The 11,614-nt window shown below is 44.2% G+C and overlaps 1 protein-coding gene across 1 annotated transcript in view; it reads left to right on the top strand.

Moving 5' to 3' along the window:
- Positions 1–5,198: 5,198 nt before the first annotated feature.
- The window catches only part of FAM188B (family with sequence similarity 188, member B), a 91,807-nt gene continuing 85,391 nt past the window's right edge, over positions 5,199–11,614 (top strand). Inside the window, exons 1-2 of the mRNA XM_010829398.1 lie at positions 5,199–5,260; positions 6,368–6,478. Of these exons, the coding sequence (XP_010827700.1) occupies positions 5,199–5,260; positions 6,368–6,478 (173 nt within the window). The remainder of the gene's footprint in view (positions 5,261–6,367; positions 6,479–11,614) is intronic.

Here is an 11,614-nt window from a genome sequence, read left to right as displayed (position 1 = left end):
TGCCAACAAAGGTCCGTCTAGTCAAGGCTATGGTTTTTCCAATAGTCATGTATGGATGTGAGAGTTGGGCTGTGAAGAAAGCTGAGTGCCGAAGAATTGATGCTTTTGAACTGTGGTGTTGGAGAAGACTCTTGAGAGTCCCTTGGACTGCAAAGAGATCCAACCAGTCCATTCTAAAGGAAATCAGCCCTGGGATTTCTTTGGAAGGAATGATGCTAAAGCTGAAACTCCAGTACTTTGGCCACCTCATGTGAAGAGTTGACTCATTGGAAAAGACTCTGATGCTGGGAGGGATTGGGGGCAGGAGGAGAAGGGGACGACAGAGGATGAGATGGCTGAATGGCATCACTGACTTGATGGACATGAGTTTGAGTGAACTCCGGGAGTTGGTGATGGACAGGGAGGCCTGGCGTGCTGCAATTCATGGGGTCGCAAAGAGTCGGACACGACTGAGCGACTGAACTAAACTGAACTGAACTGATAATGTCTTCTTATTGTCTTCAGTCTTCAAGATTGTCTCTGTTTCCATTCCTGATACTGGTAATTTGTGTTCTGTTTCTCAGCTAGTTTTAGTAGGGGGTTGTGAATTATATGCTTTTTCTTTTAAAGAGGTAACTTTTGGCTTTGTAGGTTTCTGTTCAGTTCAGTCGCTCAGTCGTGTCTGACTCTTTGCGACCCCATGAACCACAGCACACCAGGCTTCCCTGTCCATCATCAACTCCCGGAGTCCACCCAAACCCATGTCCATTGAGTTGGTGATGCCATCCAACCATCTCATCCTCAGTGTTGTAGGTTTGGTTTCTAATTTATTGATTTTCACTCTTTCATTCTGCTTTCTTTGAGTTTAGTTTGCTATTATTTTCTATTTTATTGATATGTATCTTGAATTATTGATTCTCAGCCACTTTTTCTTCTTTATCCCTTCTTCCTCCTCCTCTTCCTTTTGGCATTTCTGATTTTAATTTCTAGGGGGTTTGTTGACTGCTATTCCAGAATTATTTTCAATATTTCTTACGTATATTAACTGCTCCCATTGAGTGTTTACTTAGTGCCTGACACTATACCACTTTTCATATATTATTATATAATTCTTAAACCAGCAAGAAGGTATTCCTCAATTTACAGATGAATCCAAAACCCATCATGCCTGTAAACACCATCTTATACTCTTCAGATTATTGTGTTTTTGTTTGTATGTGTTGTATATGTTTCAAGAAAGTGCGTGTGTGCTCAGTCATATCTGACTCTTTACAACCCCATGGACTGTAGCCTGCCAGGCCTCTCTGTCCATGGAATTTTTCAGGCAAGAATACTGGAGCAGGTTGCCATTTCCTACTCCAGGGGATCTTTCTAATTCAGGGATCAAACCTGTGTCTTCTGAATCTCCTGCATTGGCAGGTGAATTCTTTACCATTGAATCACATAGGAAGCCCCTGTGTATGTTTTAAGCACTAGTAATTTACTTTCAGTGTTTTAAGCACTAGTAATTTCTGCAGGACTGGTATAAGATAGGCATCCTGGTTTGTAGTACTGCTGTTTTAATCATTTGCTGTGCATCTAATATGTGCCAGACATTGGTAGTACAAGGGAAGCTAAACCGATGTAGTCTATTAAGTCCCCTTGTGACCATGGATAAGCTGGGCCTACTTTGCTTAGACATTTTTTTGGCTAGTTTATTTGATACATATACATATAGAATTATTATAACTTTCTGTTGGAGAGACTTCTATTATTATGAAATTTCTCTTCATTTCTAGTAATGCTTATTGCCTTAATGTCTATCTAGGTATAGCTACCTCAGCTTTCCTTCGATTAGTGTTTTTATGGTATATCTTTTCCATATAGTCCATAAATATATATTTGTTCATATTTAAGGGTGCCAACTAAAAGCCTTTGGGGTTTACCAGGCTTTCCCCCTTTAAAAGCTAATTATTTAAACTGAACTAAAACAAAGCAGAACAAAAACAGGTGACCCATTTTTCCCACCTTCTACCCACCTCAGCCTTCTTCTTTTGTAATATCTTTTAAAGCTACAAATTTCCAAGTAATGCTTTGTCTGTATCCCACACGTTAATACATTATATAATTATATAATTTAGTTAAATATTTTCTCATTCCTGTTGTGATTTATTCTTTTGACCCATGGGTTATTTAGACATGTATTGACTAATTAAAAGCCTTTGGGCTATTTTTCTGGTTATCTTTTTGTTGTTGATTTTTAGCTTATTTCTACATTGTTCATAATATATTCTCTATGATTTCAGTCCTTTTGATATTTGTTGAGATTTCTTTATGGTCTAGTGTATATTTAAAGTTTATCTCCTATGGGCAGCATGTATTTGGATTTTTAAATCTAGTCTGATAATTTTTTGCTTTAGTTGAAATAATTATTGCATTTGCATTTTCCTTTTGCTTGAAGAACTTAACTTTCTTTAGTATTTCTTTAACAGGTATGTTACATTTTTTTTCAATTTTTGTTTAGTGATGTTTTTATTGTGCCTTTATTTTTGAAGGATATTTCAATGGGTATAGAATTCTAGATTGGTGGTTTATTTTTTCAGGACTTTAAATATTTCATTCCATTGTCTTACCTTTGTATTACTCTTTTGAAGGTAGTGTGTCTTGTTTTTTTACCTCTGGCTGCTTTTTTCCCCGCCTCTTTTAAGATTTTCTCATTCTTTGATTTCAACAGAGTTACTATAATGTGCCTCAGCATGGTTTTCTTTGATGATTCTGCTTGGGATATGTAGTGAAGTGAAGTGAAAGCTGCTCAGTCATGTGTGACTCTTTGTGACTCTATGGACTACACAGTCCATAGAATTCTCCAGGCCAGGATACTGGAGTGGGTTGCCATTCCCTTCTACAGGGGATCTCCCCATCCCAGGAATCGAACCCAGGTCTCCTTCATTGCAGGTGGGTTCTTTACCAGCTGAGCCACAATGGGATATGTAGAGCTTCCTGCAACTTGGGATTGATATCTTTCATGAGTTTTGGAAATTATTATCTATTATCTTTTCAAATATTGCTTTTATCCCATTTTCTCTTTTCTCTCCTGGCCCTCCAGTTACACATAGACTAGATGGGAAAGAATGTTTTCCTATATTTTCCATCTTTTTTTTCCTTCTCTCTCTACTTTAATCTAGATATTTTCTTTTGCTCTACCTTCTGGTTCATGTTTCTTCTCTTTTGCCATGCTATTAAATACATATAATAAATTCTTAATTTAATTATTTGTCAGTTTTATAATTTCTATTTCTTTTTAAAAAATAGCAGTCTTTTGTGAGATTCTCCATCTTTTATTTTCTTGAGCATATTATTCACAGTGATATTAAAGTCCTGTTTGGTCACTTCCATATCTGGATCACCTATAGGTTTATTGATACTGTCTGTTTTTCTTTCAGGTTTTGATTGTTTTGTCCTGTTTCTTTGCATTGATGAACTGATTGAATTCCAGACATTGCATAGAAATAATTGTAGTGATTAATGTTGTCTGATTAATGTTATCTTCCTCCAAGAGAATTTAACTTTCTTTTGGTAGATATTAATCTCTCATTAGTTTTAGATTTTGTAAAATAACTTCTGTCATTTTTATTTGTCCCATAACTTTGTCCATTATCTTCTTTGTTGAACAGAAATTCTTAATTTTGACATAATTAAGAAATTTCTTGTTTGGCCTATGATTTGCATTTTTCTTTATTAAGTTCATTCTTTAGATTTCGCTGGTATTCTCTTATGTTTTTCCATTAACTTTATAATTTTAGCTTTCACATTTAGGTATTTAATCTTGTGTATTTGTTAGGCTGAAAGACTCACTTTTATTTTTCTCCATATATTCAATAGTAAGACAGTTTTCCTAGCATCACCTACTCTACAATTTGTTCTTTACCCCATAGATTTATGGAGCTGTCTTGATTCTTTTCTAAGTTCCCATAAAGATGTTGTTGTTGTTGCTAAGTTGTGTGCAACTCTTCTGTGACTCCGTGGACCGTAGCCCACCCAGCCCCTCTGTCCGTGAGATTTCCTAGGCAAGAATACTGGAGTGGGTTGCCATTTCCTTCTCCACCCATGTAGACATGGATCTGTCTTTGATCTCTCTGAGTTTCATTTTTTTTTTTAAATAAAAAAAACACATGACCATAGCTTTTAGTACTATGGCATTGTAGTTATAGCCTATTATCTTAGTAGGGTCAGTTCCCTACTTCTCCTTTCTTTTAGGATTGACAATACAGATCTTTATTCTCTGTTCACCCAACATGTCTAGCTTCTTTCTACATGAGGAAGAACTGGGTCATCCCCTTGCTGTAAAGGTCCTGCTGTCAACCCATCTCATGACTGTCTCTTTCTTGTCAATCAGATGTTCTGAACTCATAGTGGTTTTCTTTGACCAACTTCACCTCCACCCCATCACCTCTAGCCTATTTTATTGTTATTACAGCATCTGGCATTGCCTGAAATGGACTCTGGAGTCTGATGACCTGGACTGGCAAACCACCTCTGCCCTTTATAATAACTGTGGCCTTTGACCAGTTATCGGACCTTTGAAAGATAGTATGAACTTTGTCTTATAGGAAGAGGGAGGTGGCAGGTCAGCATGCTGCCACTGCCCCTCCCTCAGTACCAGGTGAAGCACAACTGCTGCTGCTACCGCTAAGTCACTTCAGTCGTGTCCGACTCTGTACGACCGCATAGACGGCAGCCCACCAGGCTCCCCCATCCCTGGGATTCTCCAGGCAAGAACACTGGAGTGGGTTGCCATTTCCTTCTCCAATGCATGAACGTGAAAAGTGAAAGTGAAAGTGAAGTCGTGTCCAACGCTCAGCAACTCCATGGACTGCAGCCTACCAGGCTCCTCCGTCCTTGGGATTTTCCAGGCAAGAGTACTGGAGTGGGGTGCCATTGCCTTCTCCGGAAGCACAACTAGGAGTGTTGAACATGTGATGTGATCACAGCGTTGATCTTTATATCAGTAAACATTTTGGGAGCTTTGTTGTTTACCTTCTACTTACTCCCTGTATGTTGAGCACCATGCTAAACACATGTGTATATTATCTCATTTGCTCTTTAGGATAATCCATTGAGGTGGATATTATTAGTTTTTTTTTTCTGGTGGAGAGGGGAGTTTGTCATTAAATAGTATTCTCCTGAGTTTGGAACAAATTGCCCAATAAAACAAAAGGTATTAACTAGATTGGGGTAAAATGCATATCATCTCTGAGATTGATAATGGAAAGATAGAAGACACAGCAGACTACGAGTCCTGGTGTGCCCAGCGTGGGACAGACTTCCTCACCTCATCTCAGGCCCAAGCCACGTGGTGGGAGGGGTGGCCCTGGAAGAGCAGCTCCCTCCCAGAGGAGACAGGGTGCAGCTGATGCTCTTCTTTCCTTTCTTTCCCCAATTAGCCAATCAGACCAGACACACCTCCTTCCTCAGGATGGAGTGAATACAAAGGAGGAGAGGAAAGGTCCATGGGGTAGACCAGTAGAACTTCCTCCAAACACCCAGGACACTGTGGGAGCTGAGAACAAGCATCTTCCTTCCCCAGCAATTATTATTCCATTTTCGGTGAGAAAGCCGAGGCACAGAGGATTAAAGGAGCCTGTGAAGTTTCTGGGGAGATGCAAGTCACCTCCGTTAGGCGGCTTTGTGCTGTTGGCAGCTACACTGCTCAAAGCTGTAGCACGCTTGGTTTGAAACCAGGGCCAAAGTAATCCCACTTGATAAATCCCAGAGGACACTGTCTCCTGTCCTTCCCAACCCCTCTCCAGCAGTTCTGTCTGCCCATCACTTGTTTTTTTTTTATTCAATTCAGTAAACATAGGTCTAAGTTCTAGTGTGTATAAGATCCTGTGAACTCTTCAGGTAGAGAGTTGTATGCATATGTAGTTCTTGTAAAACTGACAAGGGGCAGTGAGAGGACAGCAGACCTGGCTCATAGGCATGGCACATGCTCCATCACTGAGGCCTAATGAAGCTGGAGGGAAGGTGGCTACTGGGGGCCTTTGCTGGGCCTTGCAACATCAGGTTCAGGGATGGCCATGGATGTTATACCTGGGGGCGGGGGTGTTAGTGTGTGTCCTGGGAGAGGGGACAGGTGGAGGACAGGACCTGCTGAGATGTCAGGGAACATGCATATCTGTGCAGTCAGGCCCCTTCTGACCCTGGTTCCTGAGATCTGACTCAGTTGCTGAAGGAACTATTTTCTGCTTTGATTTTGTTTCTTTCCGGTGTCCTTTGACTTTAGAAGATACTTTAAAAATGTGTAAATCGTCTGGGCTCTCACAGTGGGGGTTGTGGCTGTTTGGGGCCACCTGTCATTTGTTGCTGGCTTATCAGGACTGCCTTGGTGTGTTTCTCTCACCATCAGTCAGATCTGCTGGGACTCTGGCCCTGACCGAGGTGATCCTGTAACCCTTGCCTCACTCTGCCTCTTCTACACGTTCGCATGTCTTGCTATCACCTACACGCCTGGCCCAGAGTAGGCCCTCTATAAACCACACGTGCAGTACTAAGAACATATCTTCCAATTCTTTATTTACAAGTCCCAGAGCTCACTGTTTGAAGCCTGCAGTTCCCCAAGTGGCACTTGGGGAAGGTTGATAGTCTGGTTGGGAGCAGCCTCACGCATGGTGCTCACAGCACTCTCTCGGGGTACGGTGGCCGGTCATTTGTCTGAGTCTGTCAGAGTGAACCCCTGGGCCTTCTCATGGCCACTTGTACCATGCTGTGGTTGATTTTCTGCATATTAGTTCAAAGCACAACATGCCGGATGTTTGAAAATAGGAATTGTCTTCCACTTATGTTTTCCAGATGTGTGTGGGCTGTGGAAGCTGCAGCCGTGTACTTTTTGCCCAGTCTCCTTTGGAACCATGGGTGTAATCAGGGTCAGGAAGTTAAAAAGCACTGTTGGCCTCCCTTGGGAGTTCAACCCATGGCAGTGGCCGCAGCAGCAGTATCTAGGTTCTGAAAGATAGAGATCAGAATTGAGTCTCATTGGGCTAAAGTCAAGGTGATGGCAGGGCTGTGTTCTTTTTGGAGCCTCTAGGGGAAAAGAGGATGACAGAGATTGGATGGCATGACTGACTCAATGGACATGAGTTTGAGCAAACTCTAGGAGATAGTGAAGGAACAGGGAAGCCAGGCGTGCTATGGTCCATGGGGTTGCAAAGAGTGGACTCGACTGAGTGATTGAACAACAGGTGAGAATCTGTTTCCTTGTCTTTTCCAGATTCAGAAGGTCACCCACCTCCCTTGCTCTGTGGCCCGTTTCTCCATCTTCCCAGCCATCAGTGTTGGCTGTGTCCTTCTCAGGCTCCCATTTCTCTGGTTCTCCCTTTTCTGCCTCCTCCTTCCCCTTTGAAGGATCCCTCTGGTTCCATTGGGTTCCATCAGGAATATCCAGAATAGTCTGATCTCAAGGTCAGAGGACCAGCAACCTTATCTCCATCTGGAACCTAATTCCCTTGCCACGTAACCCAACATACCACAGGTTCCAGAACTTAAGAAACGAGCATTATTAGGGGTGGGCATTAACCTGCCTGCTACAGAGGGCAACTGTTTTTTTCTTGCAGTGTTTAAAATCTTTTTTGGTCTCCTTATGATTTTTAAAGTGCTTACTTTTAAACTCTCAGGTATCCCTTTCTACCACTCCCAGAAGAAATTGTGTTGTTTTCACCTTTTCCAGGCATTCTCCCCTGTTTGACTGTCATAAATGTCTCTCTTTTTCATGTGGGTCACCTGTGGGAAGGGAACCAGGAAAGCCCAGTCAGTCCCTGGGAGCTCCGGGATTAGGTGTGGAGAAGATGTCTGGCTCTGGGGCTGCCGTGGTGTGTCCAGTGAGCTCAGGGCAGTTGTGAATTTCCTGAACGCTGATGGATGTCACCTTGGGGACAGTGAATGTTTTCCCAGAAGGCAAGCTTAAAGAATGATGGGAATCCATGAAATTCAAGTTTAATTTCATTGAATTTTTTTTAAAAAAGATATTTTCAATTGGGTGTTTTAAAAGCAGAGGGGAATAGATGCTGCTTTAGGATCTGTCTCAATTCTTAACCTTATAGTTTGTCAGGGGTAGAAAGGTCCTTAGGATCCTAGCCCTTCATCTGGCAGTTGGGGAGCAGGGCTCAGGGAGCAGAGGGGAGATGACTCACTTGAGCTCTTGCAAGGGTCCTACAGTCTTTCTATAAGCTCTACTCTCACTGGCTATGTTTAGAGCTTTTGCTCAAAATGTGTATGACCCTTCCTGTTCTCAGTATAAGCCTCCCACACAATTGTCACCAGTCAACACATGACATTCCTATTCCTTATGCAGCAATTCCCTTGGTTTCAGAGAGACTTGACTTTAGACCCTAGTTCATGGAGTTAGTCCTCAAAAAATCCACATCAATTCACAGAAATATTCATTTATTCAGTTAACTTATTAATAACTCTTTAATGAATGCCATAGTGTGTTATAGCCAGCTTGTCCTGGCTCACAGAGCCCATTGTTGCCATGTCTGATGTCAAGCTAGTAGCTTGAACTTGGTCATGGTAGGAGTAGTTGAACCATGTTTAGCTATGCGTGCATGCTTAGTCATGTCTGACTCTTTGTGATCCCGTGGATTGTAGCCCACCAGGCTCCTCTGTCCATGGAATTTTCCCAGGCAAGAATGCTGGAGTGGGTTGCCATTTTCTTACTCCAGGGGATCTTCCCGACCCAGGGATTGAACCTGTGTCTCCTGTGTCTCCTGCATTGGCACGCAGATTCTTTACCACTGCACCACCTGAGAAGCCCCAGAAAATTGGCAAATGCTGCAAATTAGCATCCCCCTCACTCACCCTGGAGAGCTGATTAACTTCTGCCAGCACTCCACCTGTGATAGGCTCCTGTGTGCCAGACACAGTTCTATCCACTGGTGATTCCATGTGGATGAAACAGACCAAGTCTCTGCTCTCGTGGAGTGTATACTTCTGGTGGGGAGAGGCAGCCAGCATATCCACCCAACAGGCTAATATACAATGTACATGTGTGCTGCAAGGAAAAGTATTAATAAATCAAGGAAGTGTGATGGAGAGCCCTGGCTTTGGGGCTGCTATTTTACAAGGGGTAGCTGGGGAAACCTTTTTTGAGAAGATGCATGAGAGGAGACCAGAAGGAAGACAGGGAACCAACTTTTGATCCCTGAAAGCAAATGTAAAGAGAGAGCAGCCATGCATAGGTCCTGGGGTTGCTTGTTCAGGCTGAGCAGAAGAGGCAGAGAGGAGGAGAGGGAGGGGGTGAGGGAGCAGGGGGATCTGGAGGCCTCTGAAGGTGCTGGCTTTACCTCTAGGTGATGGAGGAGCCTTTGGAGGTTAGGCAGAGGCAGGGCATGTGGTGACTTGTGTTAAGTAGGATCCCTCTGGTTGCTGGTTGGGGTTGAGAATAGGTTCAGGAGACAAGGCTGAAAACAGGCAGGGGCGATGCAACCGTCTTCAGGAGAGCTGATGGTGGCTTGAATCGGGTAGTGGCAGTGAAGGTGATGAGACATGAGCTAGAGGAAACACACACACACACACACACACACGGATCTTCTGCTTTTTGAATTTAGTTTCATTCCAGTTCACTTTTACTAAAGACCTATATTAGTTAAGCAAAATAAATCCAAAGAGGATTTTCACTTTTAAGGCAAAGACAAAAAGTGAAAATAGTGATCAGTGCTTTGCACTGAGTCGTTGCAAAGGCAGCTTTCCCCGGGAACAGCCGCCAGAGCGGCACTACCAAGCCCGTTCCCCCGGAACCACCCTCTGCTCTGTGCCCGTGAGCCTCTGGGCTTGATCTCAGTTTGTTCTGTGCCCCTGTTAACAAGATGTGTCCTAAGGTCATTGCTTCTTGGCTTTGCCCCACTTCAGCCTAGGAAAGCTTTCATGGAAAGGCTTTACTTTTGAGTGGAAGGGGAACCTGTAAGTGGTTGAGTCAACAGGATTTGCCCATGGATTAGATGTGTGCATTAGAGAAAAAGAGAGGCAAGGATGACGCCAAAGTTTTTGGCTGAACAACCGGGAGATGGGGTTGCTGTTCCCTGAAATGAGGAAGACGGTGGAAGAAGCAGGGTTAGGTCATGGACGTTGGGGCACAGTCCATTGCCCACCTGTCGGGATATATTTTATCAAGCCAATTGTGTTTCTTTGTTAACTGGCCTCCCTGTGGCCTGTGAGTCAGGGACCTTGTGTCTGGAATCTGCAGATGTGAGCAGTCAGCTGTCCTGTGGTTCTTATTTCAGGCCCTGTTGATGCTGTTGTGATGCAACTGTGCATCAATTCTCTTCTCTTCTGGCCTCAGGGTCTAAGTGAAGCCGTGAAGAGGTTGTTTCTCACACCAGGACTGTTACTAGAGCCCATGTAATAGGATTGCTCACGGCTATTCTCTGAGGACAGTAAAAGCAGTTGTCTTGCCTTTAAATCGAGCGCTTATTTTTCCTGTGTTTGCAGGTAGAATGTCTGCTTTGGTCAGATCTCCAGCCCTTTCTGGTCCTCTGTGCTCCTGTCTGTAAGGGAAGGGATTGGATGGACTGCTCTTTATGGTTGTCTCCATCTCTGAGGACTTCCCTGGTGGCTCAGTGGTAAAGAATCCGCTTGCCAATGCAGGAGACATGGGTTTGATCCCTGGGTTGGGAAGATCACCTGGAAAAGGAACTGGCAACCCACGCCAGTATTCTTGGACAGAGGAGCCCGGTGGGCTCTCCGTCCTGGGGTTGCAAAGAATCAGACACAACTTAGGGACAAAAACAACCACCACAGTCTCTGTCAGCCCCTCATCCTCCATTTACACATGGCCTTGGATGTGTCCAGATCAAACTTTCACTTTATCTGAGATCCAGCAATCAGTCTTTTTGGCTGACCCCTGATGTTCATCTTGTGTAGAGAATGAGCATTCAAACTGGGTTCCTGTGCCATGGGAGTCCCTCCTGGACTGTGGGCTCCTCTGAGCTCTTGTAGTAAAATGATACAGGCAGGGCTCAGCAACCCAGATTCTCCTCCAGCCCTGAGCACGGGGATCTGTTGCTGGAGGCATGATGATCTCCTGTTCCAGCTGCAGGGTTTTGACTGGGAGGCAGGCTGGGTGCTACATGGCTTAATCCTGACACCTCTGGCCCCTTTGCCTGTTACTTGTGAATGATTTCTATCTTAGGTCAAAGTCCCAAGAACAGCTATTCTCAGACTCTGCTCCCTGGACCAGGAGCACGTGCATTGCCTGGGAATGTGTTAGGAACACAGCTTGCCTGACCTGCGGAATTGGAACTTTGGGGGTGACACCCGGCAGCGTATTTTAACAAGCCTTCCAGGTGATGGGCTGCAGGCCGAGTTTGGAGAAGCAGTGTCCTGGAAGCTCAGCCTGAGATGGAGGGTCAGGCACATGTAATCTGTCGGGGGTGTGCTCTCAGGAGAAAGGCAGTGAGGGACACATGCAAGGGCAGGGGAGGATGTGGGGGGCGGGCAGGCTCCTCCCGCAGGGAGATGAGAGTATGGACTGACCCAGAGCTGCTTCCACCTTTAAGCCAGGAGAGGGCCTATTTTTCTTGTGTCAGCCATGGGCTATGGGGGGCCCATACTGGGGGGCAGTGTGCCACCTCCTGGCTGACTTTTATGGATAGGGCTCTGG

The sequence above is a fragment of the Bison bison genome, unplaced genomic scaffold (assembly GCF_000754665.1).
Source record: "Bison bison bison isolate TAMUID 2011002044 unplaced genomic scaffold, Bison_UMD1.0 scf7180017858770, whole genome shotgun sequence".
Lineage (NCBI taxonomy): Eukaryota > Metazoa > Chordata > Mammalia > Artiodactyla > Bovidae > Bison > Bison bison.
Note: the sequence above shows the minus strand (reverse complement) of the source record. Positions and strands in the feature narration are given on the sequence as shown.